The 27,789-nt window shown below is 43.6% G+C and overlaps 1 protein-coding gene across 4 annotated transcripts; it reads left to right on the top strand.

Annotated features, from left to right (window-relative positions):
• The first annotated feature begins 797 nt into the window (after positions 1-797).
• On the top strand, positions 798-27,424 carry LOC111832826 (uncharacterized). 4 transcript variants are annotated; one of them, XM_023790536.2, is made up of 5 exons: positions 798-876; positions 13,677-13,747; positions 14,000-14,287; positions 25,644-25,685; positions 26,184-27,424. In XM_023790536.2, exons 2-5 carry the CDS (start codon positions 13,678-13,680, stop codon positions 26,291-26,293), a joined length of 510 nt encoding a protein of 169 aa, XP_023646304.2. In that variant the 5' UTR covers positions 798-876; position 13,677; the 3' UTR covers positions 26,294-27,424. The 4 variants fall into 4 exon arrangements, with proteins under 4 accessions (XP_023646304.2, XP_023646302.2, XP_023646303.2 ...); XM_023790534.2 differs by lacking the exon at positions 798-876 and adding an exon at positions 977-1,055; XM_023790535.2 differs by lacking the exon at positions 798-876 and adding an exon at positions 1,081-1,213.
• Positions 27,425-27,789: the final 365 nt, after the last annotated feature.

Below are 27,789 nucleotides of genomic sequence, written 5' to 3'. Positions count from 1 at the left end.
GGCACCCCGATGATATTCTAGGCTGTTCTAACTATCCTCTGCAGGCTCTTTCAATCGGAAACATTGCTGTTTCCATATCAGACGGTGATGGAGCAGGTTAGAACGCTCTCAATGGTGCCTCTATAGAACGTGGTGAGGATGGGAGGGGGAAGGCTTGCTCGTTTCAGCCGCCGCAGGAAGTGTAGTCTCTCCTGGGCTTGAGTGTTGATGTGCACCCCAAGGAGGAACTCACATGGACGACCAACACCACTTTTCAGCACTCGTCCAGGGACACCATCAGGTTCGGCTGCTATGTTGGGGTTGATATGCCTGAGGGCCCTTCTAACCTCATGTGGGCTGAACACCAGGGTATTCAGGGGGGCCTCCTGCAGGGTCAACCTGGAATGATGGTGGTTGGTATCCATGTCAAACTGTGCGAAGAACTGGTTCAGATTGTCTGGGAGGGATGAGGCCACTGCGCTGGTTGGACAGGTGTTGGTGCTTTTGTAGTCAGTAATGGACTTGATTCCCTGCCACATGCACCGGGGGTCAGAGTTGTTGTTGAAGTGCTCTTTGATTTTGTCTTTGTAGGAGCACTTCACCTCTCTGATGCCTCTTCTCAGGTTGGACCTGGCTGTTGAGTTAACTTCTCGGTGCGGAAAGCCTCATCACGTGACTTCAGCAGCTTTTGGACTTCTCTGTTCATCCATGGTTTGCATTTGGGGAAAGTGCCTATGACCTTGAAAGTGGTAACAGTGTCCATGCAGTGTGGGTGTCCTGTGTGGATTCCAGTTTGAACAAATCCCAGTCTGTTTCATCAAAACAGTCCTCTAGTCTGGTATGTCAATGGCTCCTTCCGGCTAGACTCTGATGGTCTGTACAGTGGGCTTTGTTCTGGTAATGAGGGGTTTGTATGCGGGGGTCAGTAACAAAGAGATGAGATCAGACTGACCGATGTGGGGGGAGGGGGTCTCTTTGTAAGCATTTGCTATTTTACAGTATACATGATCCAGTGTGTTATTTCCTCTGGTTGGAAAAACAACAAACTCGTAGAATCCGGGTAGCACGGTTTTCAGGTTGGTGTGATTAAAGTCTCCCGCAATGATAAATACGACGTCTGGGTGGGTGTATTGCAGTCCGTTTGTAGCATCATGCAGCTTATCAAGTGCTAGCTTAACATTAGCCTGAGGGGGGATACAAACGGCGGTAAGAAACACCGCAGTGAATTCCCTCGGTAAGTAAAACGGTCTGTGAAAACTGAAGCGCAACTGTTCAACTTTTGCAAAGAAATCCTCAGCCTCAGCTCGTCTATCCTGTTAACTATAGACTGGGTGTTTGTGGCAAACAGAGGAACTTTGTTGGAGGAGTTCTTTAGCCTAGCATGATTGTCGGTGTTCTGACGAGTTGAGCTACCTATCGAGACGTGCTATCGAGCCTTTCTGTGCATGTGCAGTTCCACTGTCTTGGGATTAGGGTTAGGTTCTAGGGGTTAGGGTTAGGGTTAAGGTAAGGGTTTTAGGGGTTTTTTGGGGGTTAGGTTTTAGAGTTGGGGGTTAGGGTTAGGGCTTTCAATTAGCACTGCTGCACCATATCTCCTATTATTGCTTATGCAAGCACTGACTCTGCATATTGAACAGGGTTTTATCAAAGACATTCCAATAAATGATAAAGCGCTTAAATAGTCAGCTGGCAGAGAATACAGTCTTTTTGCTAGAAGACAAAGAATAAGTTAAGAGAGCATTGGATTGTTTCTGGTGCATTTTCCTCTATACCAGGTTTAACCCTGAATGCAGTGTGGTTGTCCTGTGTGGATTCCAGTTATTAAAATGTAAAAAAAAAGTAAAAAATAAAGTGAATTGTTTGCCTTGAAGGATGGATCAAGGGACTTTTTGCAATGAAAGAAGGATTCAAGTTACTTGTTTGTGTTACTTAAATAAATTATATTGATACAATATACATGTATTAGTTTTTATACATCATTCTTTGAACTTAATTGACTCAGGAACAGTAGGTACACAACTAGAATGATACTTTGTATTTTGATATCAGAGCATCGTTGAATCTCACTCATTTTCTCATGTCTAATTAAACCAACTGAATCACTTTCCATCCATCTATTTTCCAACCCGCTTATCCTTCTCGGTCGCGGGGGGTCTGGAGTCTATCCCAGAAGCTACAGGCACGAGGCCGGGAACACCCCAGGACGGGGGGCCAACCCATCACAGTTTGTTAATACCCCTACCAGGGGAGAAGTCCTTCTTGATCTTGTTTTCTCTAATAACCAGGATAGGATTGGAAAATTAGAGGTTTTAGAACCTTTGGACGGTAGTGATCATAACATGGTTAAATTCAAGGTTAATTTTAGTGTCCGAAGAGCAAAGTTGAAATTAAAAGTATACAATGTTAGGAAGGCTAACGTTAATGGTATGAGACTGAAACTAGAAACTGTAAACTGGATAGAGTTAAATAGCAAAACAGTTGAAGAGGCATGGGAATTTTTTAAAAGCACATTGTTGCAAGTGCAAGAGGACTAAATCTAAATCTAGGAAATGACAACCAAGGTGGTTTGCTAAGGAAATTAAGAATAAAGTCAGGAGGAAAAGAACCCCATGAAAAAGTATAAAAACAAAGTCCCGTTTCCCTCGCCCGGACTAGGGTCACCGGGGCCCCACCCTGGAGCCAGGCCTGGGGGAGGGGCCCGTTGGCGAGCGCCTGGTGGCCGGGCCTTGGCCCGTGGGGCCCGGCCGGGCACAGCCCGAAAGAGGCACGCGGGACTGTCCCCAGGTGGGCCCACCACCCACAAGGGGAATGTCAGGGGTTCGGTGCATTGTGGATCGGGTGGCGGCCAAGGGAGGCCCTGGCGGTCCGATCCCCGGCTGACAAAACTGGCTTTCGGGACATGGAATGTCACCTCTCTGGTGGGGAAGGAGCCTGAGCTTGTGCGTGAGGTTGAGAGGTATCGACTAGATATAGTCGGGCTCACCTCAACGCATAGCTTGGGTTCTGGAACCAATCTCCTGGAGAGGGGCTGGATGCTCTTTTACTCTGGAGTTGCGGCGGGTGAGCGACGCCGGGCTGGGGTGGGGCTATTGGTGGCCCCACAGCTCGGTGCATTAACACCGGAGTTTACCCCGGTGAACGAGAGGGCTGTTTCCCTGCGCCTTCGGGTCAGGGATAGGTCTCTGACTGTCATCTGCGCTTATGCGCCGAATGTCAGTTCGGAGTACCCGGCCTTCTTGGATTCCCTTAGCGGTATGCTATTTGGCGTGCCGCGGGGGGATTCCATCGTTTTGCTGGGGGACTTCAACGCTCACGTGGGCAATGACAGTGTGACCTGGAAGGGGGTGATTGGGAGGAACGGCCTCCCTGATCTGAATCCGAGTGGTGTTCTGTTATTGGACTTCTGTGCAATGCATGGTTTGTCCATAACGAACACCATGTTCGAGCATGAGGGTGTCCATAAGTGGACATGGTACGAACATGCCCGGGGCTACAGGTCGATGATCGATTTTATAATTGTATCAACTGATCTGCGGCCCTCCGTCTTGGACACTCGGGTAAAGAGAGGGGCAGAGCTGTCAACTGATCACCACCTGGTGATGAGTTGGCTCAGGTGGCGGGGGAGGAAGCCGGTCAGACCTGGTAGGCCTAAGCGCATAGTGAGGGTCTGCTGGGAACGTCTGGCAGAGGCTCCTGTTCGCTGGAGCTTTAACTCGTGCCTCCGGCAGAATTCCGACTGCATGCCGGGGGAGGTAGGGGACATCGAGTCTGAATGTACACTGTTCCGGACCGCCATTGTGGAAGCGGCCGTACGGAGCTGTGGCTGCAGGGTGGTCGGTGCCTGTCGTGGCGGTAACCCCCGTACCCGATGGTGAACACCAGAGGTGAGGGGGGCCGTGAAGCTGAAGAAGGAGGCTTACCGGGAATTATTAGCCCGGGGGTCTCCGGAGGCAGCTGACGGGTACGTGGCTCGGGTGGTCGCAGAAGCAAAAACCCGGGCGTGGGAGGAGTTCGGTGAGGCCATGGAAAGTGACTTTCGGTCTGCCTCAAAAAGTTTCTGGCAAACCATACGGAGTATCAGGAGGGGGAAGCAGCTCCTGGTTCCTACTATTTATAGTGGGGGGGGGGCTGTTGACCTCACCTGGGGACATCATCCGGAGGTGGAAGGAATACTTTGAGGACCTCCTCAACCCTGCCTCAGATACATCTACGCATACTGCCTTTGAGACATCTGAGGGCACAGAGCCCGAGGGTGCTGGGGGGGGCTTGCCCATCACTGAGGCTGAGGTGGCCGGGGTGGTTAAACAACTCCGTGGTGGCCGGGCCCCGAGGGTGGACGAGATCCGCCCGGAGTACCTGAAGGCTCTAGATGTTGTGGGGCTGTCGTGGCTGACACGCCTTCTCAACAGTGCGTGGAGGTCAGGGACAGTGCCGCTGGATTGGCAGACCGGGGTGGTGGTCCCCTTATTTAAGAAAGGGGACCGGAGGGTGTGTTCCAACTACAGGGGGATCACACTTCTCAGCCTCCCTGGGAAAGTCTATTCCGGGGTACTGGAGAGGAGGGTAAGATCGATAGTCGAATCTCGGATTCAGGAGGAACAATGCGGTTTTCGTCCTGGTCGTGGAACGCTGGACCAGCTTTATACCCTTGCAAGGGTACTGGAGGGGGCCTGGGAGTTTGCCTATCCAGTAGGGTGCATCAAACCCCCATTGATTTTCAAAATGTTTTTGGCTGTATAATAAATATGTTCTACCGGATGAAAAAATAATTGGGGCAAAATTTCGTTAATTTTGATTAACATCTACCGGGTCCACATCTAGATTTAAAATATGAAAAATAATGATAAACGCAAGAAAAACGAAGGTACTTCAGAAGTTCACAAATATATTTTAAATGCACAAATTAAATTATTAAATTATTGTGATACATGTCTGATATAGTTGGTACAGGTGTATAGGGCATAGGCCTACTGTTACAGAGCAATACTTCCAGCAGCAATATAATAGCAATATACTTCTGGGCAAGTATAATAGTATGTCTATCTTAAGAACTGATAGTGAACATCAAGAAGACTGATATATCGATGGCACCTGGGAAAAACCGCGTAAGTGCACTATAGTATGGCGCAATCCGCGTAAGTGAAAAATGGGCGGGAACGAAACTAAAGCAACTAAACAAAACCACATCCATTTCATATCATGCAATTTTCGCGTAAGGGACATCAGTCTGTGCTGTGATTTGGAAGTGAGTAGCTTGTGAACATGGACGAGGCTCAGATTTTAGCACCAGTATTTTCAGTATGTTCACAAGGGCTCTCAAATCTAGGTCACGTTTTACTTCCACCATTTAGAAAAAACGTTCCCCTGTAAAATTGACAAATTGTTGGATACGCGGTTTTTCCCCGGTGCCATCGATATCCACTATTAACCACTTTAAATACTAAAACATGAAATCATTAATGCTTGCAGTATAACTATTCCAAAGTATGAATTATTGCCGTTATTTCAGAATTTCATGGCTGTTGTGGACCCGGTAGAACTTATCCAAATTTCAAATTATTTTGCACAGTGTATTTTTAGTACAGATAGAATTTTTTTTTTATATAGCCATGAAAATATTTTTCACTTGGGGGGTTTGATGCACCCTACTATCCAGTCTACATGTGTTTTGTGGATTTGGAAAAGGCTTACGACCGGGTTCCCCGAGGTGCTCTGTGGGGGGTGCTTCGAGAGTATGGGGTCCGGGGTCCACTGTTGTGGGCGATCCGGTCCCTGTACGAACGGAGCAGAAGCTTGGTCCGCATTGCCGGCAATAAGTCGGACGTGTTCCAGGTGCGTGTTGGGCTCCGCCAGGGCTGCCCTTTGTCATCGGTACTGTTTATCATATTTATGGACAGGATTTCTAGGCGCAGCCAAGGCGTCGAGGGTGTCCAGTTTGGTGACCTCAGGATTGCCTCGCTGCTTTTTGCAGACGATGTCGTCCTGCTGGCTTCATCTGCTGGGGATCTCCAGCAGGCACTGGGGCGGTTCGCAGCCGAGTGTGAAGCGGCAGGGATGAGGATTAGCACCTCCAAGTCCGAGACCATGGTTCTCAGCCGGAAACGGGTGGTTTGCCCTCTTTGGGTTGGGGAAGACGTACTGCCTCAAGTGGAGGAGTTTAAGTATCTCGGGGTCTTGTTCACGAGTGAGGGTAGGCGAGATCGGGAGCTGGATAGACGGATCGGAGCGGCGTCTGCAGTTCTGCAGGCGCTTAACCGGTCCGTCGTGGCTAAGAAAGAACTGAGCCAAAAAGCCAAGCTCTCGATCTATTGGTCCATCTTCGTTCCTACCCTCACCTATGGTCATGAGCTATGGGTAATGACCGAAAGAACGAGATCGCGAATACAAGCGGCCGAAATGAGGTTTCTCCGCAGGGTGTCTGGGCTCTCCCTTAGGGATAGGGTGAGAAGTTCAGATATCCGGGAGGGCCTCAGAGTAGAACCGCTGCTTCTTCACGTCGAAAGGAGCCAGTTGAGGTGGTTTGGACATCTGGTGCGGATGCCTCCTGGGCGGCTACCCGGAGAGGTTTTCCGTGCATGTCCTACAGGGAGGAGGCCCCGGGGCAGGCCCAGGACTCGCTGGAGGGATTATATCTCTCGGCTGGCCTGGGAACGCCTTGGTGTCCCCCCCGAGGAGCTGGTGGGGTTAGCTGGGGAGAGGGAGGTCTGGGTGCCTCTACTGAAGCTGCTACCCCCGCGACCCGAACCCCGGACAAGCGGCAGATGATGGATGGATGGATGGAAAAGGGCTCTGTTCCACAACTGGAAAATAACTAATGATTTCAAAATTAAGCAGGAGTATCTAAGTCTACAGGTAGAATTAAAAAATAACATTAGATTGTCCAAGAGGGATGTAGAAAGAAAAATTGCACTGGAGGCTAAGGATGACAATAAAAGTTTCTTCCAATATTTTAACTCCAAAAGAGCTCTAAAAGCTGAAATCACTAATTTGCAGGATAGTAAGGGCCTTATAATTGAAAATGAAATTGATATAGTAAATGAGTTTAATGATTATTTTTCACGGGTGTTTACAGTAGATAACACAAGTAACTTACCACCAATTAGTACGAATTCAGCGTCATCTATGACCAATATATGTATAACTGAGGCTGATGTGGTACTAAGCCTAGCTAAACTCAAAATAAATAAATCGCAGGGCCCTGATGGCATCTTACCTATAGTTTTAAAAGAGATGAGGGATATTATTAGCCAATCTTTAACTTTAATATTCCAGAAATCGTTATCTGCTGGTGTGGTACCTTCAGATTGGAAGCATGCTAATATAACACCCATATTCAAAAAAGGGGATAGAAGTAATCCAGCAAACTATAGGCCAATCAGTTTAACTAGCATTACTGGGAAAATAATGGAAGCTATAATCCAAGTGAAAATGGTAGATTACCTGGATGCAAATAACATTCTGAGGGATAGCCAATATGGATTTAGGAGAGGTAGATCCTGTTTAACGAATCTACTTGGATCGAAAACTGGTTAACTGACAGGAAGCAGCGAGTAGTTATTAGAGGCACAATGTCACAGTGGGCCTGCGTTCATAGTGGGGTACCGCAGGGTTCAATTTTAGGACCACTATTGTTCCTAATTTACATTAATGATATTGATACCAATACATACAGTAAACTGGTGAAATTTGCAGGCAACACCAAGGTGGGTGGTGTAGCAGATACTGATCTAGCAGCAGAGAGGCTACAACGGGATCTGGATTTAATTAGCGACTGGGCTGATACTTGGCAAATGAAATTTAACACAGATAAATGTATGGTAATCTATGCAGGGAGCAGAAATATGAAGTACAGATAATTTATGGGTTCCACTGAAATAAAGGTAGCTGATTACGAGAAAGACCTCGGTGTGTATGTTGATGCTTCCATGTCCCACTCTCACCAGTGTGGGGAAGCAATAAAAAAGGCCAATAGAATGTTGCGTTATATCTCTAGGTGTGTGGAGTTTAAGTCAAGGGAGGTGATGTTACATTTATATAATTCCTTGGTAAGACCCCACCTAGAATATTGTGTGCAGGTTTGGTCATCATACCTTAAGAAGGACATTGCTGCCTTAGAAAAGGTGCAATTGAGGGCTACGAGAATGATTCCTGGTCTTAGAGGAATGTCTTATGATGAGAGGTTAGCTGAGCTGAATCTGTTTAGCTTCAAGCAAAGGAGACTAAGGGGGGACATGATCCAGGTATATAAGATTCTAACAGGTCTGAATGCTGTTCAGCCAAATGACGATTTCAATATTAGTTTAAATACTAGAACTTGTGGCCATAAGTGGAAATTAGCGGGAGAACATTTTAAAACAAATTTGAGGAAGAACTTCTTCACACAGCGTGTAGTTAGAGTATGGAATAGTCTTCCTGCTAGTGTAGCGGAAACTAAAACCCTGAGTTCCTTTAAATCAGAGCTAGATAAGATTTTAACAACTCTGAGCTATTAGTTAATTTCTCCCCAAACGAGCTTGATGGGCCGAATGGCCCCCTCTCGTTTGTAAATTTCTTATGTTCTTATGTAACCCAGGCGGAGACTCGAATGAATCACTTTCCTTCAACTTTAATTAGGTATATAATCTAACAGCAGCTGTTGTTTCACCCATCGTCATGAAGAGGATTCTGCCAAATAGTGATCTTACAGGATGTCCTCTATTTATGATTAAAAAAAAAAATTGAATAACTGTGGCTGTTTGTGAAATGCTCCCCCTGTTGATGGTGTGTTTGCTGATATAAGGCTATTTTGATTGTCAGACTTGGCGTCATATATGCCAACAGGTGTTACGAGATCTGTGGCTCTCTTGCTGTGCAGCTTTTGGAACTGCCCACTTCCCTGTAAACCAATACTGCTGAATGTATATTTGCATATCATTCTATCCTTTGTTGAAACAGACTTTTTTTTTAATCCACCATCTTGGTGATGAATAGGACAAGAGTATAAAAACCCCAAATATAGAATAGTTTAGTGCCAGCTATAACCACAGAAATGGGTCTTGGTGGGATTTTGTATGCTGGGCAAGAGTTTGTGTTGTGTTCTATGCATATGCCAGTAGGTGGCAGTAATAGTTCTGGAATGCGATGTTGCTAGGAAATGGGGTAGAGGATAGGGGAGAAATGTGACCACGACAGACGTTGTCACTGTTACGCAGTCTTCAATATAGCTAGTTAACTGTGTTCAAGTCGTGTTATTACTGTTCTGCTCGATACAACAAAATTGGCAACGAGGTCGTTACCCACTAGTGAGAGATGATGGGTGCTGTGACTCCATTTCCAAGTCCATTTTTGCTATTTCCTGGCGAGCCAACCCTGCCTTTCAACAGATGACTGAAAATGTTCCAGAACTACTTGGTGGTTATTGTGACGTCTCCGGAGGAATGGCCCGATGTTTGGAAACGTGTACTCCTTCCACATTGCCTAGGGACCGAAGGTCCGAGACTCTTTTATACCTTGCCAGATGAATTGTTGGCAATTGTTCCAGTCTTCAGGTAAAACTAATGCTTCCTCTGCTGCACCACTCCAACCCATGCAGATTCCTGTAGAGCCATGGGACATGCTAGGTATCGATGTGGTTGGCCCATTCGGAACTGCGGCTTGAGATTGATGGTTTGCCCTGACACTTACAGCAAGTGGCCTGAGGTAGCATTCATGGCCTCTGTTACCGCTGGGAATGTAATTATTCTTAACATCAGTCTTTAGTAGATTCGGTAACCCCCGTGCAATAGTGTCTGATAATGGTCTTCAGGTTTTGTCTGCGGAATGCGCCACGTTCCTGAAGGACCATGACATACAGCACATACGTACCTCAGTGTATCGCCTGGCAAACGGAGCTGTAGAACGTTTTCACCGTGTCCTAAAGTCTTGCATCCAGTCCGCCATTTTGCATGGGAAGCTTCTTAACGTCCTTTCCCCACCGTTGTCCAGCAAAGACTCTGGTGCACTTTGTTGCAGAGTGTTTCAGAAGCCTACCCAGGTTCCCAAGGTGAATTCATGATTCATGGGGTGTCAAATGAAAGACATGGAAAAGAAACAGAACTAGTTATGCTGTCCTATAAACAGGTGCTTTTTTCTCCTCCCAGTTTAAATCTGTCCCACTAGAAGACTATATCAAAACCGAATCATGTTAACCCTGATTACATTAAAGACCATCCTTCCTTTGGAGATACACACCTACGAACAGTACTATAGTGCTAAGGGTAAATAGTATACAGCAAATGACTCAGCACAAGCCATAAAACCCTGAAGGACAACTAACTACAAAATGTGGTCGAGACTAATATCCGTGACATTCCATCCTCGATAACGGTGGGCTTCTAAAAACTAAGCATAGTAAAAGTCTGAATATTAAAAGAGCAAAATGATTTGATTTCTTCTATCCCAAGTTGTGATTTAAATGGAATAAGGCCACCAGGGGCCACTAGGGGCGCTCTCACCTTCTCTCAACCAATTCAGTTGGTTTAATTAAACATGAGAAAAAGTAGCTAGATTAACTCAACTAAGTTCTGTTTTTAGAACACAAGGTGAATGTATCAACTTAAATAGTTTCATTTTCAGAATATTCATTCTAGCTGTGTGGAATCACTGCCCATGATTCAGCTGAAGTCATTCAAAGTAACTTTTTTCAGTAAAAAAAAACCACATGGTATCCCAGTGAAAGATGCCATTTGATATTTAGGTATTAAAATTTGCCAAAAAGAAAAGTTACATTTCAACACCATAATAGATTGAAAAAAAAGAAATATGATTATTATGAGAGGTCACGTATTGCTATCAGAAACTGAAGGTCTATCAAGATTAATCTACTCTGTGTCACGCTCGGAGAGGCAGAAAAGGCAGGATCCAGAAATGCGGGGAAAAACGTGCTTTACTACACGCAGCGGAGGACAAGCACGGGGAGCTGTCAGCTCTACAAGGGAAGGGGGGATGAGGTCCGCTCCCCGGGGAGCCCAGGGGGAGGCGACCGGGCAGACGAGTCCAATAACGGCGAGCCGGGAGAGTAGTCGAGGTCCAGAAGCTAGAGTCGAAATCCGATGGGTCAGTCCGATACACGTACACGGGACGGGGGAACAGGAGGGCTGGTCAACAAGGGAAGCCGGGCTCAGCAAGACGGAAGGTTCAAGGACGGGAGCTGGGCTGAGGAGGTAAGGAACAGGAGTTAAGGGTTTAACACGAGGAGAACAGGCAGGTAGCGGGAACAAAGGGAGACGGAAGACAGATAAGTGCTTGGTATGGCCGATCATGAGCTCAATACTTCGCAAGTGACCAGCGATCGGTTTTGCCCTTAAGTATTGTGGTTAATTGGTCTTTGGGTGACTGCCCCCTGCTGGGTCCGCCCCTGTGGGCGTGACACTCTGCATGGGTATTGGATGTCCCAAGATCAACAATGTTTATGAGCTATTTAATTTTGTTTTTGGAGGAGCAGGCATCATTATTTCAATACAAAAGTACTACGTAACTCTGCTGAAAGGGGATTGCATCTGACTGACTTTGGGCTGTCCAATATTATTTTAAAAATTAATATACAAATATAAAATAAAGTATACAAAAGACAAAATGTATTTTTTGTTCCAAACCTTATTTTTCATGAACTTGGGGAAATAAAATATATTCTTAAATGTAATTATGCCAGTCAAGCTAATTTCCATAAACAAGCATTATTGTCCGGGCTTATGATTTATGAACTTTTCTCTGCACAAATGTTTGATATGGAATAATAAGTATGTTAGACATAGAAGTAAACTTATGTTATGATAATTAGGTTAAAAATAATATTTTGTTTGTAATACAGTTAATTAACGATAAAGGAGATTTATATACATACCCAGAGTTTTTAAATAAATGTGGAGCTTTTGTGTCTCTAATGAATAAACAGGACATTATGTTTTATCATGCAGTGATATTGAAGGCGAAAGAAAATTAATGTTGAATCTCCTTTTCTGTACAGGAAATATTTTATTCATGAATGATCTAAGAAAATCCCAGAAATATAACATTTCAAAATACTGATGCTAATTGTAGGAGTGATTTGGTTATGACTACTGCTGGGTTGCGGCTGGAAGAGGTGTTGTTGTGGCCAACAGGTTAGCCGAGCCTGTGGTCTGTGTGAATCCCAGGGCAGTGATGCTGTAAAAATGGTGCCGTCCTTTGGATGAGACATAAAACCGAGGCTCTGACTGTGAGGTCATAAAAGATCCCTGGGAATCCTTTGAAAGAGTAGGGGTGGTACCCTGATGTCCTGCCTAAAACTGCCCATTGTGGCCCTATCAGATCTGGGCTCCTAATAATCCCCTATATCTAATGTATTGTCTCCTGCCCCTTCACCACTTTAGCTACTGTGTGGTGAGAGTACTGGTGCAGAATTGCTGCCAGTGGTGGGTGATAGACAGTGGTGGTGGTTGAAGTGGCTCCCCATTGCTTCTGTAAAGCGCTTTGGGTGTTTTGAAAAATGCTGCATAAATGTAACTTTCATTCATTGATTCATAGTGCTAGAGAGCTCAACCCTCCTATGTAATTTAAATCAGTAGTTTGGAAACATTTTGAATTCCTAATAAATTACTCCAGCACTGAACAGAGAGAGAGCTTGTAAAATCAAGACTGGCTGCAGGCTTTGCTATACCGAATTTGAATATATTGCTTGAAACCGATACAACATGCTAATTCATTTGAGACTGCATCATCCGAGTGTGTGTACGACCAGAGCAAGGCAGACACAGCCTCTGCAAGTTAGTCTCTTCATGGCATCTAAAGTGCTTTTTCCAAGAAAACCAGATGGGGCTAAAAAATTAACTATGGCTATAGGGGTGTTTATTGCTACAGATATGCGACCATACTCAATAGAAGAGAACACAGGGTTTAAGCAGGATTTAGTTTATTATAATATCAAATTTTTGATTGATTGATTGATCTATCTAATACATTGTTTCCATGTTCAAATAAATATCTCTTATGTTCTGTTTTACAGACACGTTGCCTTATGGTGTTTGCAGATTTAATAATGAATAATCTCAAAATAAATTCTATTTTCCTTTCTCTGCCAAAATGGCACTGAACCATGGTTTTTGTGTATCATTGCACCCTTAGGATACAGTAATTGCAGATACTGTAGGTGTTGACCACAACCTCACCATATCAGATCCAGTCCAGAGAGAGGCTGAGGGTTTTGGGAAATGACCCAGTATGTTACGGCCTCAGCTGCAGGTCCGGTCTCACACCAGCCGGGCCTGAGTCTTTGCTGGGTTGGCTGTTAATTCTGTGTTTGTGCTGCTTTTCATTCTGTCCTGTCACTCAGCAAAGCATAACTGCAGCACACAGCAATGTAACATGATCTGTTCATTTTTAATATCTATAGCTTATAGTGGTTTATTAGCTTCTAAGAACAGATTTTTCTACTAGTCAATGATCAAAGACTTAATCAGGTTATAATGTATATTTGTCAGTGTTAGTTAGCCAAGGTAATCTACTAAACTGGAGGGGTTTTCTTTAACCTGTATGACTGACACTGCAGATGGTCACAGTGTTATTTTATCATTGTTTAAATGTTAGAGCGCCTGACCCTGAGGATGCAGACTGCAGACGGCCGGGCTGAGTTTGTATTTTTATTAACGTCCTTCATACGTGTGAATCCTGACCTCTTTCATCTCGATCTTCTCTAACTGCAGGATGATGTTCAAGCTTCTGCTGCTTCTGTGCCTTGGTCACTGTCTCTGTGATGTTTCAAAGGGAACCTTAGGTGAGTAAGAGCCTCACACTGAACCTGTGTGAAATTAGCTGTATATGTCAGTGCTTCTCTACTTTGATAATTATATGTCAGCTGCTTGTTTACTCTTACAGCTGTATGATGTTATTTAAGATAAAGTCAAGCTGTGATATGTGATTAGTAGAGAGTCACATGTACAGTAAATGGACCAATCAGTGCGGAAACTGAAGCTTAAAGTTATTAATATAATAACCTTATAATGACTTTACCCTGTCTGTTAATCAGATATTGATGCTAATATCGGAGACACTGTCACACTGCCCTGTGATGGACCAGCAGATACAGACACAAAGGAGGTTGATGTTCTGTGGCAGTTCGGAGGCAAACCTGTCTGCTGGTTTAAAAATGGCAGCTGGTGTGAAACTGGTCATTATGTGAACCGAACTCGACTTGGATCCATCCAACAGAACAACTTCTCTCTGGTCATTTATCCTGTGAAAGAAGAGGATAGAGGGGAGTATAAGTGTCTAGTCAGTGATGAGGTTCAGCAGCGGATTCGCCTTAATGTTACAGGTAAGTGACCCTTCTGCCGATTCCCCTTCCCCCTTAAACCCCCCGAGACCCGTCTCTGTGGGGCAGAGCCTCCTACGAGCCTCAGTCTGCCCCCCGACCCGCATGAACAGAACCGTGACCCAGAAGCTGAGAGCAGTAGGGACTCTCTGCAGGCCGCCTTTATCCCCCGGCCCCCAGCTCTCTGCTGCTACCCTGCATCTCACACTCACTGCCTGAGCTCTGAGTTACAGGCTCAAGCTGACTCTGCTACTTCTATCATGTTCTATGAGAACGTGCTTTATTTGTAGTGCTTTTCCTCCCCCTACTGGTGTTTCAGAGTAATTTGGTATTTTTTGGCTAATTTCAGCTATTGTTCGGATAGGCTTATTTAGTCGCATGACATTGCTGGGTCATAGTTCAGAGAGTTTGATCAGGAATTTTTCTTTGTTTTAACGGGCCATGCGTTTAGCCAGTAGCTCCTGCTTCATATCTTTCTTCTTGCTGGTTGTGCCTTGGAAAGTGATCGCTTGTGAGTCGAATTCATATACAGACGCTCCTCTACTTCCGAAATTTCAACTTACGAACTTTCAGGCATACGAACGAAGAGGACAGTAAGTCCAAATTATGTTCATTGGGCTCCCGTTTCCTGTCCACAACATCAATTTTTTTTTTCTGCGCACCAATTCCACCTAGTACGACTTCTGGCCGCTACTCCTGCCGTGATACTCGCAGCATCTTAGTTGTTTGTACTTGCGTATACCCTAAAAATGATGTTGAATAACGACTTACGAAAACTTCAAATTATGAACGGCCGTTCGGAACGTATATCATTCGTAAGTAGAGGAGTGTCTGTATATAACACAGGTCTACAAAAAAAAAATTCAGTTGCCAAGGTTTTTTGAATGGATTTAGGGTATTTTGAGGGTGCTAAATTAATAAATCACATTACTTTTGCTGAATTCTAGTTTTTGAGATACTGGGCATCCATGGAAATAATGCATTCCCGCAATGTGACGTGTGTGATAACAAATGCAATAGCTTCACATTCACATGTGTATGTTTGCATGTTCATTAATTGCTGTTGTTACTGTGGTGGTGAATATTTACCCAGATCAAATCTGCCAAGTCCTTCCAAAGGAAGGGCATCATGGGAACACCTGTCTGGTATTTAGCCAGAAATGGTTGAAATGCTCGTGATAGGGCCATGAAAAAATGTAGTTTGGCCAGAAGAAGGGGATCATTTCGGGTTTCACAAATGCAGTCAAAAGAAGATGTCCCTGGGTTTTTCACTTATTTTGACTTTACCAAGTCCACATATTTCACAATAGAGGGCCAGACTTCCAAGGCTCGTTCAACAGCTGGCAAATTTTCGAGTCACTGATGGCCACAGAAAGGTAGAGGGAATCTTGAGGATGATGTTCCAGCTGTGAAGTCCTCTCTTCTGGCTGGTGCAGAGTGGAAAAGAAAATGTAGTGCTTTCTCCACCATCCACACTTCAAAACCAGTCTTGAATGAGTTGTGAAGGGTATGTAGGCCACAATTTCCTACAAGCACTAACTGTGTCCCAGCAAATTGCTCACCACAGTGTGAATGTCACTTGTGTTTCTCTCCCCTGATATGTGAGTTGATGGCTTTAGAGCCCATTGTTGCCAGTTTGATGACTTTTTTACAAATGTCGCATCGCGCTTCATAGACATTAGTCGTCTTTTTCAACCAGCCACAGTACTTTTTTTTTTGAAGCACTGACATTAATAACAATTAATAACTAATTAATATTGCATTGTTTAATCAAATCATACATAACTTTTTCCTGTCACTGTTAGATATTTAACATTTCTTTTTTGTATGATGTTAGACTGTTTACTTAGTAGTTGTAACTAAAATGAAAATATTCTTGCAATTCTGAATGCTTTTCAAATGTATTGTGTTAATTAATTAACTATTAAATATGTCAGAAACTAGAGCCAAGCTGGCAAAACCGAAGTCATATTCTTAATCAGCACCATAAACTTAATATAAAACCGTTCAGACATCGTTGGCACCAAAATCACTGTATACCAGTGTATTCGATTCTACTATTACGCAGCGGTTCATAAAACGTGCTTGGTGTGTTATATTAAAATACTTTGTTTATTTACACAGAAATGTTGCTGATGTTAATCGACATCTGTTTACATTAGCTACAAGTTATTTACAGTTATTTATACTACCTTTGAGTATAATATTAGTACGTTTATAATTTCATAGCTATTATTTACATTATCGTATATATGTTTTCTAAATAGCAATCAGTAATTAGTCCTATGTTTTTTCTGAATTTCAGTTTTGCAAATTGTTCATGAAAATGAAGACAACAGTAAAGATCATTCAACTTTACTCTAGCTTCTGACTTTCTCTGAAGCTTGTTCGCTACAGTATCTGTCGATTTGTGTACAGACACACACATTGAGGACAGAATAACTTCTGTCTGCAGGTGGTCAGAAGCGAAGTGATTAAGAGACAGCCCCCAGAGATTTATTTAATACAAACAAGGCTGGTACATGTTCTGCACGTCTGTGCAGGTTTAAAATGGTTTAATGTCCATGACAACAATGTAGCTGCACTGTAAAAAAAAAATCTCGTAAAAAAACGGTAAAATGACCTGCAGCAGCGGCTGCCAAACAAAAACTGTAAAATTACAGTAAAATGTTTTATTTCAAATTAAGTGCAAAAACATTAAATTTACAAAAAATGTCCTTCATTCTTTTGCATAAAAACACTGTTATTTTACAGTTTTTCTTAATATTATTATGATCAAATACCTTAATTAAAAGAGCAATTCCAAAAGTTCAAGAAATAAATACTTTTTCAGCTTTTCTTAAGATTATTATGATCAAATACATTGATTAAAAGGGCAGTTCTACACTGTAAAAAAAATCCATCAAAAAACAGAAAATGTACTGGCAGAAAATTACCAGCACATTTTCCGTTAAGTTAACGGACTCTTCCTTCAAGTCTCAAGGAAAATACTGTAAATTCAGTTTTCTACAATTCCAAGGAATATTTCTTAATAGTTTATTTTAATTTTTAATTTTTTTTACAAGATTTTTTTTTACAGTGTAGGGGAAACACTGAATGCCATATGGATTACACTTAACTACATAGATCAGCCATTGAAATACTCCCTATTTTTCTGTCAAATGCTGTGCCAGCCAGATTCATAATGTTTACTACAATAGCTCCTTGCCTCTCAAAGTGCGGGGCGGGCACCCCTAGTGGGGAAGAGACCAGACAGGTGGGGTGCAACAAACATGAGGAAAGTTGGCTTTTTATGCCAATATTATGTAATACCTTTCTTTAGTGAATTTAAAGAATAGCAACCTATACGTTTTACATAGACACACCCACAATATGCAAAAGATAAGTCATTTAAAAAAAAACATTGGACTTAGAAGTTAAATGTCAAAGTAATGTAAAACTAATAGGATTTACCTCAAAATTACAAAGAAAGATGCTTAATTTTTAGTATGGTCATAAATCTTTCAATTATGAATTACTTTTTTCTTTTAAAAATGTGAAATACGTGTAATTTTTCATTACTGGCGTTATGCGTAAAATAAAGGTTGGTTTATTAATTCAGGGATAATTTCTGTAATTTTACAGAGCTTTGCAGACAACTTTCAAAAAAGAGAAACTACTGTAAAAAATGACGGTTATTTTCTGTAAAATTACAATTTATTTTACAGTGTGTGACGTATGTATGTGACATATCAGTTCCAATGGCACAGTATGCCTGTTTATTAAGTGATATGAATATTCTATACAATTCAATTCAATTCATTTGTATATAGCGCCTTTCACAACAGTTGTCCCAAAGTGCTTTACATGGATGTGTTGTGATACATTAAACAACATTAGAGAGAGTAATACAGAATGGGAAAAAGAGGAAAGAAATTATATAAAGAAAGCCAGATAACAATGGAGGAGAGGAACCAAAAACTGCCAAGTATGGAGGAAAAAAAACTCTGGGGGTCCAAGGTCAACTGGCTGCCCAACCCCCCCTGGGCACTAATATTACTGAGAACAGAAAAGAGTGGACTTGCTTGCTAAAAGGGAGGTATAAGCTGCGATTAAGTATCAAGACAAAGTCCATCAATGAGTCCATTATCCACATTGGCCTGTGAAGGGTGGCATTGAATGCTGCACCCATGATGGTACAGTTCGTATGGCCCATTTGCGATGTCACCCCTCGTTGGGACTGAACCAGGATTCCAGCTCAGATGGTGCCCACCCCGGGCAGCACCCGGACATGTGGGAAGACAGAGAGCATGGATGGTCAGAGCATGTGCTGACACATAAATGGACAAGCATAGTAGATAAAAATGACATGAACAGCAGCACCAAGGATCAAGGTTGCTTTTATTGTCATTTCAGCAATATACGTGGTACAGTACAAAGTGAAATGAAATAACGTTCCCGGGACCATGGTGCTACATAAAAGGACTGGGACAATGCAAAAAAACGTAAATTGCACATATCTAAAGTAAAGTGCTACATAAAAGGACTAGGACAATACAAAAAAAAAGTAAATTGCACGTATGTAAGGTAAAGTGCACGGACAGACATGTGCAAAAACAGCAGGTAAACAAACACGACACAAGTGCAACAGTGTGTGTGTGTGTCTCAGTCCAGTCTCTGTGGCTTTAGAAGCCTGATGGCTTGCGGGAAGAAGCTGTTGCAGAGTCTGGTAGTGAGGACCCGATTGGTTCGGTACCTCTTACCAGATGGCAGGAGGGTGAAGAGTTTGTGTGAGGGATGTGTGGGGTCATCCACAATGCTGGTGGCTTTGCGGATGCAGTGTGTTTGATGAATGTCGGTTATGGAGGGGAGAGAGACGCCAATGATCTTCTCAGCCGTTCTCACTATCCGTTGTAGGGTCTTGCGGTCTGTTACAGTGCAATTCCCATACCAGACAGTGATACAGCTGCTCAGGATGCTCTCGATCGTCCCCTTGTAGAAAGTGGTGAGGATGGGTGGTGGCAAATGGGTTTTCCTCAGCCTCCGCAGAAAGTAGAGACGCTGTTGGGCTTTCTTGGCTATGGAGCTGGTGTTGAGGGACGAGGAGAGGTTCTCCGCCAGGAATTTGATGCTCTTGATGATCTCCACAGAAGATCCGTCGATGTTCAGTCATCTCTTTTGTTTTGTCCACATTCAGAGACAGGTTGTTGACTTTACACCAGTCCGTTAGCTGTTTCACCTCCTCCCTGTATGCTGACTCGTCGTTCTTGCTGATGAGACCCACCACGGTTGTGTCATTGGCGAACTTGATGATGTGGTTTGAACTGTACATTGCTGCACACAGCCCTGATGGGTCCCAGTGCTCAGTGTAGTGGTGCTGGAGATGCTGTTCCTGATCCAGACTGTCTGAGGTCTATTTGTCAAGAAGTCCAGGATCCAGTTACAGAGGGAGATGTTCAGGTCCAACAGGCTTAGCTTTTCTGTCAGGTGCTGAGGAATGATTGTGTTGAATGCTGAACTGAAGTCTATGAACAGCATTCGAACATATGTGTCCTTTTTGTCGAGGTGGATGAGTGCCAGGTGAAGGGTGATTGCGATGGCATCATCCGTGGAGCGGTTGGGACGATAGGCGAACTGTAGAGGATCCAGAGTAGGTGGCAGCAGGGTTTTAACATGCTTCATGACGAGCCTCTCAAAGCATTTCATGATTATAGGTGTGAGTGCTACGGGACGGTAGTCGTTGAAGCAGGACACTGGAGACTTCTTCGGCACAGGAACAATGGTGGTGGTCTTGAAGCACGTGGGGACCAGGGCGGCGCTCAGAGACATGTTGAAGATGTCAGTGAATACATCTGCTAACTGGTCTGCACATTCTCTGAGCACTCTCCCCGGGATGTTATCTGGCCCCGCAGCCTTCCGTGGGTTAACTCTGCAAAGAGTTTTCCTCACGTCAGCCGTGGTCAGACATATCACCTGGTCGTTGGGAGAGGGGGAGAATTTATTTGCCGCTACGTCGTTCTGTGCGTCGAACCGTGCGTAGAAGTCATTCAGCATATCTGGTAGGGCGGCATCACCATCACAGACAGGTGTTGTTTTCTTGTAGTTGGTGATGGCCTGGATACCTTGCCACATGCGCCGTGTGTCACCGCTGTCCCTGAAGTGACTGTGGATTTCCTGCCCGTGGGCGCGTTTCGCTTCTCTGATGGTCCGAGACAGTTTGGCCCTCACTGTTCTTAGGGCCGCCTTGTCTCCTGCTTTAAAGGCACACAGCAAATGTGCCAGTGTTAAATTAACACTGCATGGTGTCTATATGTGACCGCACCATTCAGTGTTACCTTCAACACTTTTCAGTGTGCAGTGAGCGTTGTTTTTAAAGTGTTAATATTTATTAACTCTTATAGTGTTCAATTTACAAGCTAGAGTGTTGTCAAAGAGTCTCCACCTCCACATATCTGCCCCATTTTAATATGCGAACAAGACATCATGAGGATCTGAAGAGCCATCCCAGATTTACCCACCATCATGAGAAAGACTCTGACCAAAAAGGACCTTACAGCTTTTTTTTTGTTTTGTATTAAAGTTTTGTTGACTTGGTTCTGACAAATCTTGAAGATTAGAGAGCTGGGAGCGTGTTGTTGTTGCGTCACAGGAAAAATTCTTGGAGATGTACAGAACGTATCACCAGATTGGTGAATGTATAGTGTGTTTGACTGCCAGTCCTGCCTTTGGATGATTAACATATGTGGAAAAGTGTCAGGACAGTTGTGATACCCTTTTCCGTGCAGCTCCTGGTACCACCCACTCTCCTGTAGACCAATGGTGCTGGATGTATTTTTGCATAGCATAACACAGTACTGTTTTTGACTTAATAGATCTTTTTTTTTAATCCACCGCGATTGTGATGAATAAGGCAAGAGAACAAAAACCACCGAAATGGCTCTTCCGTTCCAGCCAAGGAGCAGGTGGGGAGGAAAATGCTATGGAAAGCCAATCATTTTGTTTCTTTTATAAGTCTGCTTTTTCCAGGAAGATCATTTGTATCTTTACAATTGAGATTACGTCAGGGATGCAGAGAAGAACTACACTGCCCACATCAATTAACATACAACAGGCAACTCAAAAATACAGATAATGAAATGTGGTAAAGACTAATATCAGTGCCATACCAGCCTCGATTGTGGTGGGTTTCTAAAAATTAAGCTTAATGAAAATCTTAATATTAAATGAGCAAAGTGATTTGATTTGTTCTATCGCAAGTTGTGGTCCAAAACCAATGAGACCACCACCTATTATATCTGCTTCAGCGAAAATACGCTCCTTCAGCCCTTCTAAATAATTATGTGATGCAGTCTAACAGAGTCTAGCTTCATAATCTGTGTTTGGTGCTATACATTTCACGCACTTTCATACCACAGAGAATTCTCAGCACAGTTTTTTGATTATTATGAGCTGAACTGAAATAAAACTTGCATAAAAAGAAAAATGGCTATATTGGTCTAAGTCTTTCTTATTATGGTGGGTTAGTAAAACACAATAGCTGAATGCCCAAATGAGTTCAAATGAGTGCACATTAAAATAGGGCAGATATGGGCCACCCATTTTGTACTTGTGTGCCACCCATATGGGCTTGCAATTTGGGAAGAGGTGGAGACACGTTGTCCTAACACTCTAGGTTGTAATTGAACACTATAAGAGTTAATAAATATTAACACTGTAAAAACAACACTCACTGCACACTGAAAAGTGTTAAAGGTAACACTGAATGGTGTGGTCACATATAGACACCATACAGTGTTAATTTAACACTGGCACGTTTGCTGTGCAGAATCACAGGTCTTCAGCAGTTCACGCACCTCCGCAGTCATCCACGGCTTCTGGTTTGTCCTCGCGGTGATGATCTTGGAGATAGTGATGTCATCGATGCACTTGCTGATGTAGCTAGTCATTGATGATGTGTACTCCTCCAAGTTGATGCTGTTGCCATTGGATGCAGCCTCCCTAAACATGTGCCAGTCAGTGTGCTCAAAACAGTCATGAAGAGCAGAGATGGCTCCTGCAGGCCAGGTTCTCACCTGCTTCAGAACCGGTTTAGAGCGTCTGATGAGCATTCTGCATGTTTGAATTAGCATAACAGAGATGTGGTCTGAGTATCCGAGGTGGGGGCGTGGCTCCGCGTGGTACGCGCCGGGAATGTTTGTGTAAACAAGATCCAGCGCGTTCTCCCCTCTCGTTGCAAAGTCCACATACTGATGGAATTTTGGGAGAACTGTCTTGAGATTTGCGTGGTTGAAATCTCCGGTGATAATAAACAGTCCATCCGGGTCTGTCTTCTGTAATCCACTGATAGCCGTGTACATCTCACAAAGCGCCTGTTTAGCATTAGCACTCGGGGGAATATACACTCCAACAATGAACACAGTGGTGAATTCCCGTGGTAAATAAAAAGGTCTACATCTAACAGTCACTAACTCCACCAGTGGTTAGCAGAAGCTGGACAGTAAAACAGAGTTCTTGCAGCATTCCGTGTTGATATAAACACACAAACCACCACCGCAAGACGTACCGCACAGTGCTGTGCTTCTGTAAGCAAGAAATGCGGTTAGCCCGGCGAGCTGAATGGCGGCGTCCGGAACTCTGTCGCTGAGCCATGTCTCCGTGAAAACAAAGACACAGCAATCTCTGAATTCACGCTGGGTAGTCCGTTGAAGTCTGATGCAGTCCAATTTATTATCCAGGGAACAAACATTTGAAGCAGTGCCGGCCGGCTGGGATTAGCTTTTAACTTGGCACGGACCCCCGCTCGCTTGCCGCGCTTCTGTTTCTTCATGCACCTCTTCCGATGGGCTCTCTCCCGGCCGCAGGCATCAGGCGAGGCCGAGGGCTGGAGGCCTGGTTTCTGTAGCAACCCGAGGACGCGGAGCGTTTGCCGAAGTTCATCCTGCAGGTCAGTTTTTGGGTTATTCCTGTACTTCAGCAGTTGTTGAACATGAACACCGTTTGTTCCGGTGCCCATGTGAGTTCGGAGCCGCGCACATTAACAAAATAGCACAAAAAAGCACCATTTTGGACCCTGAGTGGTCGCTGCGAGCTACACTCGCGCCGCCATCTTGAATACATTGTGAATACCAGCAACCATAGTTATGATGTGGTAGGTTTCAGGTACAGTAAGCTAAACTGAAGTAATGGGTCTTCAGTTGATATTTAGTGACTTAGACTGAATCGGCATCCCGATCATAGACTGGTAAACCATTCCACAATATGGGGACCCAATAGCAGAATGCTTTACCGTCCACTCTCACTTTATTTATATGTAGAATGACAAGGAAACTTGCATTCTGTGACCTGAGTGGACGATGCGGCTTGTAAACTTGAAGTAATTCTGTCAGGTAGGCAGGAGCTAGACCTTTAAGTGCCATATATGTAAGTAGGAGAACTTTGAAGTCAGCTCTAAACCTAACAGGAAGCCAAAGCAGTGAACTAAGAACAGGGATTATGTGTTCAAACTTCCTGCTTCTGGTGACAATTCGAGCAGCTGCATTTTGAATATGCTGCAAGGCATTTAGTGTGCAGTGTATGCTCCCAGATAACAGATCATTACAGTAGTCTAACCTGTGTCTTGAATAGTAAGAAATTGTCGCAGTTTGGCGAAGTAGCATAGCTGTAGGAAGCATGCCTTCGATACTGCATTTACATGTGATTTGAATGAGAGGCTTGTATCTAAGACGACACCTAGGTCATGGGCTGAGCTGCTGAGGGAAAAGTTCAGCCCTTTTTAGTGCAGTGCGGAGATTATAAAATTCCTATTTGCTGACCTGCTACCAAACAATAGAACCTAGGTTTTCTGAGCATTCAGTGATAAAACGTTTTCAGCCATCCAGGTATTGACTTCGTTAAAGCAATTAGCTAAAGTGACAATAGATGTGGTGTCGTTAGGCATAACCGAAATGTATATTTGGGTGTCTTCTGCATAGGAATGATAGCTAACATTATATTTTCTCATTATGTTTCCTAATGGCAGCATGTAGAGGGAAAACAATAGAGGACCAAGCACTGACCCCTGTGATACTCCATATTTGACCGGTGACATTGACGATGGAGTACAAGTATCTGACACTATCTGACATATTGATAATGTAATTGTATGTATGTAACAGGGTAAAATGATCAACTGTGTCAAAAGCTGCACTAAGGTCCAGAAGCATTAGCACAGTCGCGCTGTCAGCATCAGTTGCCATTGTTATGTCATTTACAACTTTAGTCAAGGCAGTTTCAGTGCTGCATCCTGGACAAAAGCCAGACTGGTCCCAGGATTTCTATCCAGTATGTTGTGTCTCTGCAAGTATGAATGAAGTTGAGCATCAACTGTCTTCTCCAGAACTTTTAACAATAATGGTACGTTCGAGATAGGTCTGTAATTGCTGAGCTCCTGTGGATCCAAACTTGGCTTCTTCAGTAGTGGCCTGATTACTGCTACTTTCAGTTGGTCAGGAACATCACTTGATAACAGGGATGCATTCAGTATGGCAGTTATAGGTCTTGCCAGAACTCCCAAAGATTCTTTAGAAGCTTAGTGGGGATTGGGTCCAGTGGTTGGTTTGATCTTAATTATAATAATTTTAGCTCTTGTTCATGAATTAATTTAAAATCATTCAGGGCGTTTTCACGTTCTGTTTTCATTGAAGTGAATTGTGAGCCATTTGAATGTGTTTGAAGTGTAATGTTTGTAATTTTATCATTAAAGTAGTTCATAATATGTTGCCTAATGAAATTACTCGGTATCAGAGGTTCAGCCTTATCTGTTAGATGAGCTATTGTTCTAAAAAGGTAGTGAGGGTTTTTTCTATTGTAATTATTGAGGTTATAATAATAGGCTGAACATGCCCTATGAAGGGCTTGCTTGTATTGTTGCAGGCTGTTGGATCATGCCAACTTGAACACTTCTAAGCCTGTGGATTTCCATTTCTGCTCCAATCTGCGGCACTCATGTTTGCAAGAGCGTGTGTGATCATTAAACCATGGGGAGTGTCTGGTGGCTTTTACTACTAGTGTATTTTTCAAAGGAGCCATTTCATTTAAAATCTGACTAACCACTGTATTGAAGTAATGGGTGACTTCATTGACATCTGTACTAGACATGAAGTTCATATTACTTACTGCATTAATAAATCGTAGGGAATTTCTATCATTTAGGTGATGTGTCCTCATCATTTGAATATAATGGGATGTTACAGGCTCCATAAAGTACATGTGAGCAGCATACAAACACATAGCTAGTGTTCAGAGATCATGGCTGTATGACAGGGTTTGGTTCAAACAGGAATAAACAGTCAGAATTCACACAGGATCTGCTGATTAGTTTCTCTTTTCCCTCCCGGATCAGATCCTGTTTGCAGGCCATACAGAGAGAGAGAAGATCATCCAGGTGAGTTTATACTCTGCATGATAAACATGCTTCTGCCCCAGTGTGATTCCTACGTCAGTCTTCAGAATGGGAGCAGGGCTGTGTAGAGTGAGCAATTCCTCACAGCAGCAGGGGGTGAAGCTGTCAGAGGGTCATGCTGCCGATGCAGCGACCCCCAGTGCCCACAGGTCACAGCAGATACACACTCCTCACAGCCTGGCCTTCCTGTGCTATTAGCATTTAGCATTTCATGAGTGATACTATGTTAGACTGGCTGTTTGGGACCCAGCGGCCAGGGTGCTAAAGGGTGTGGAACTGAGCCCCAGGGGGCCTGCTGTTGTACCCCTGAGGGGGGTCCGTAACAGAGAAAGTGGTCAGACGGAAAGCTGCTCTTGGTCGGGCTGTTGGCTCGGTGATGCGGCTCTACTGGCTGCTTCAGTGAGATTTTACACTGACTGAGGATCGATTGTCTGTGTGAAAATGTGTCTGGACACTTACTGATCTCTCTGCTTTCTGCAGGGGCGTCTTCAGGAGGAAACATGCTGGTGATTGGGCTGATCGTGGGCATCGTGGTGACTGTGGGGGCTGCGGTGGGGGCTGCAGTTTTGATCAAACGACTGCGGAATTAGCAATTGAAAATCGACCTGATCAGGGACCATCTGAACATCCCCTGATTAGTAATGCTACCTCTGGCCATTCTGAGGACAGCAGCATTACTGAGAAGATGGAGGAACCAGCTGTGTGATAAAAACCAGGCTGAGTAATAATTATGTTTGTTTTTTTTTAACTGCTTGTCGCTTTAAATATACATGAAATGTATATTTGTATATTGTATATTTGTATATTGAAACATACATTCAATCTACTTTGCCACTTTTGTATAATACATGAATATAATGCTAAATTTAATAGGGCTGGGATTATTGATAACACACGTAAATAAGAAGGTAAGTTAGTAAGTAAGCCATAACCTGCGCGGTAACCCATTACCCAAAACCTCCTGGTTAAAACTCCCAGTTTAACCTAATAGACACACCTGCATTGTAACAGACCGGCAGTGTAAACACATACCATAGCGCCTTTGGAAGTGTGGCAGTCTGACTGAGGCCCCGAAGGAAGCTGTTTGCAAGCAAATTTTTATAAATTGGTTATTGCCCCAGCGCTAACGTTTAACTTAAGGCCATGTTTTTACTAATTGACACATTCATAATAAATAATGCATTCATAATAAACATGGCTATAATGTATCATGCCTTTTATCAATGTTCATAGCCATATTTATAATTCCTTATGGATGCATTATAATGCTTTATGTATGTGTTTATAAATAACTAAAAACATGGCAATGTTACCAAAATTTGGAATATGCAATAATATAATGTCTATTTTTCATGTAGCATGAATATTCTCTGGGCAGCGCAGTGGGCTTGAATCCCACACCCACTCAATGTGTGTTTCGGGTTTGAATCCCATCCCCATTCAATGTATGTTTGGGGTGTGAATCCCACTGCCACTCTGCATTCACCTCTCTTCCTGTGAATTTCCTCAGTGCATCTCACCGTGTTTGTGATGTGATACACTGTTTTGTAATTAGTTTTAAAGTGAAAGAACAGAATAACACTGATTTACAGTATGAATGGGGGATCTTCACTGTTACTGATCTCCACCCTCACAGGGAATCTCAGACCCTTGAAAGTTAAATGTGAGGGTTACACTACAATGAGCATAAATAAAGATGCCAGTTTGTGAGCTTGAAATTACAGATGTGCAAGTCTCCTTTTACTGTCACAAGTCTGACACACAGCTGCAAAAATCATTTGGCTGGTTTGGGAAAATCACATATAACTGCAAAGCTACCAGAAACGTCTCCGAACATCCAGTTGTGATCAAGCTCAGTTTCACACCTGATGGAGTCATGTTCGCTTTTGAGGGTCAACCAGCTTGATAAATGAGGCTTGTTAAAGCAGAATCAAAGCAGTCAAGTCAGAAGAGGAGAAAATAAAAATTTGCAGAGACTGACCTACACTGGAGATGTTTCTACACGTCCGTGGTGGGGACAGCACAAAGTCCCTCCTCAGCATTAATGGCACTGGCCAAGATGCCTTTGAGTCTTGGCTGAAGTCCT

This window comes from Paramormyrops kingsleyae, chromosome 4 (genome assembly GCF_048594095.1).
Source record: "Paramormyrops kingsleyae isolate MSU_618 chromosome 4, PKINGS_0.4, whole genome shotgun sequence".
In the NCBI taxonomy this organism is placed as follows: domain Eukaryota; kingdom Metazoa; phylum Chordata; class Actinopteri; order Osteoglossiformes; family Mormyridae; genus Paramormyrops; species Paramormyrops kingsleyae.
Note: the sequence above shows the minus strand (reverse complement) of the source record. Positions and strands in the feature narration are given on the sequence as shown.

What these genes read in the sequence shown, in the direction of transcription:
- LOC111832826 (XM_072711693.1), top strand. Translation starts at nt 9,342, where the DNA reads ATGACTGAAAATGTTCCAGAACTACTTGGTGGTTATTGTGACGTCTCC. An exon ending in ACATTGCCTAGGGACCGAAG is followed by an intron (nt 9,449 to 13,676) that starts GTCCGAGACTCT and finishes CTCTAACTGCAG; the next exon opens with GATGATGTTCAAGCTTCTGC. An exon ending in TGTTTCAAAGGGAACCTTAG is followed by an intron (nt 13,748 to 13,999) that starts GTGAGTAAGAGC and finishes TCTGTTAATCAG; the next exon opens with ATATTGATGCTAATATCGGA.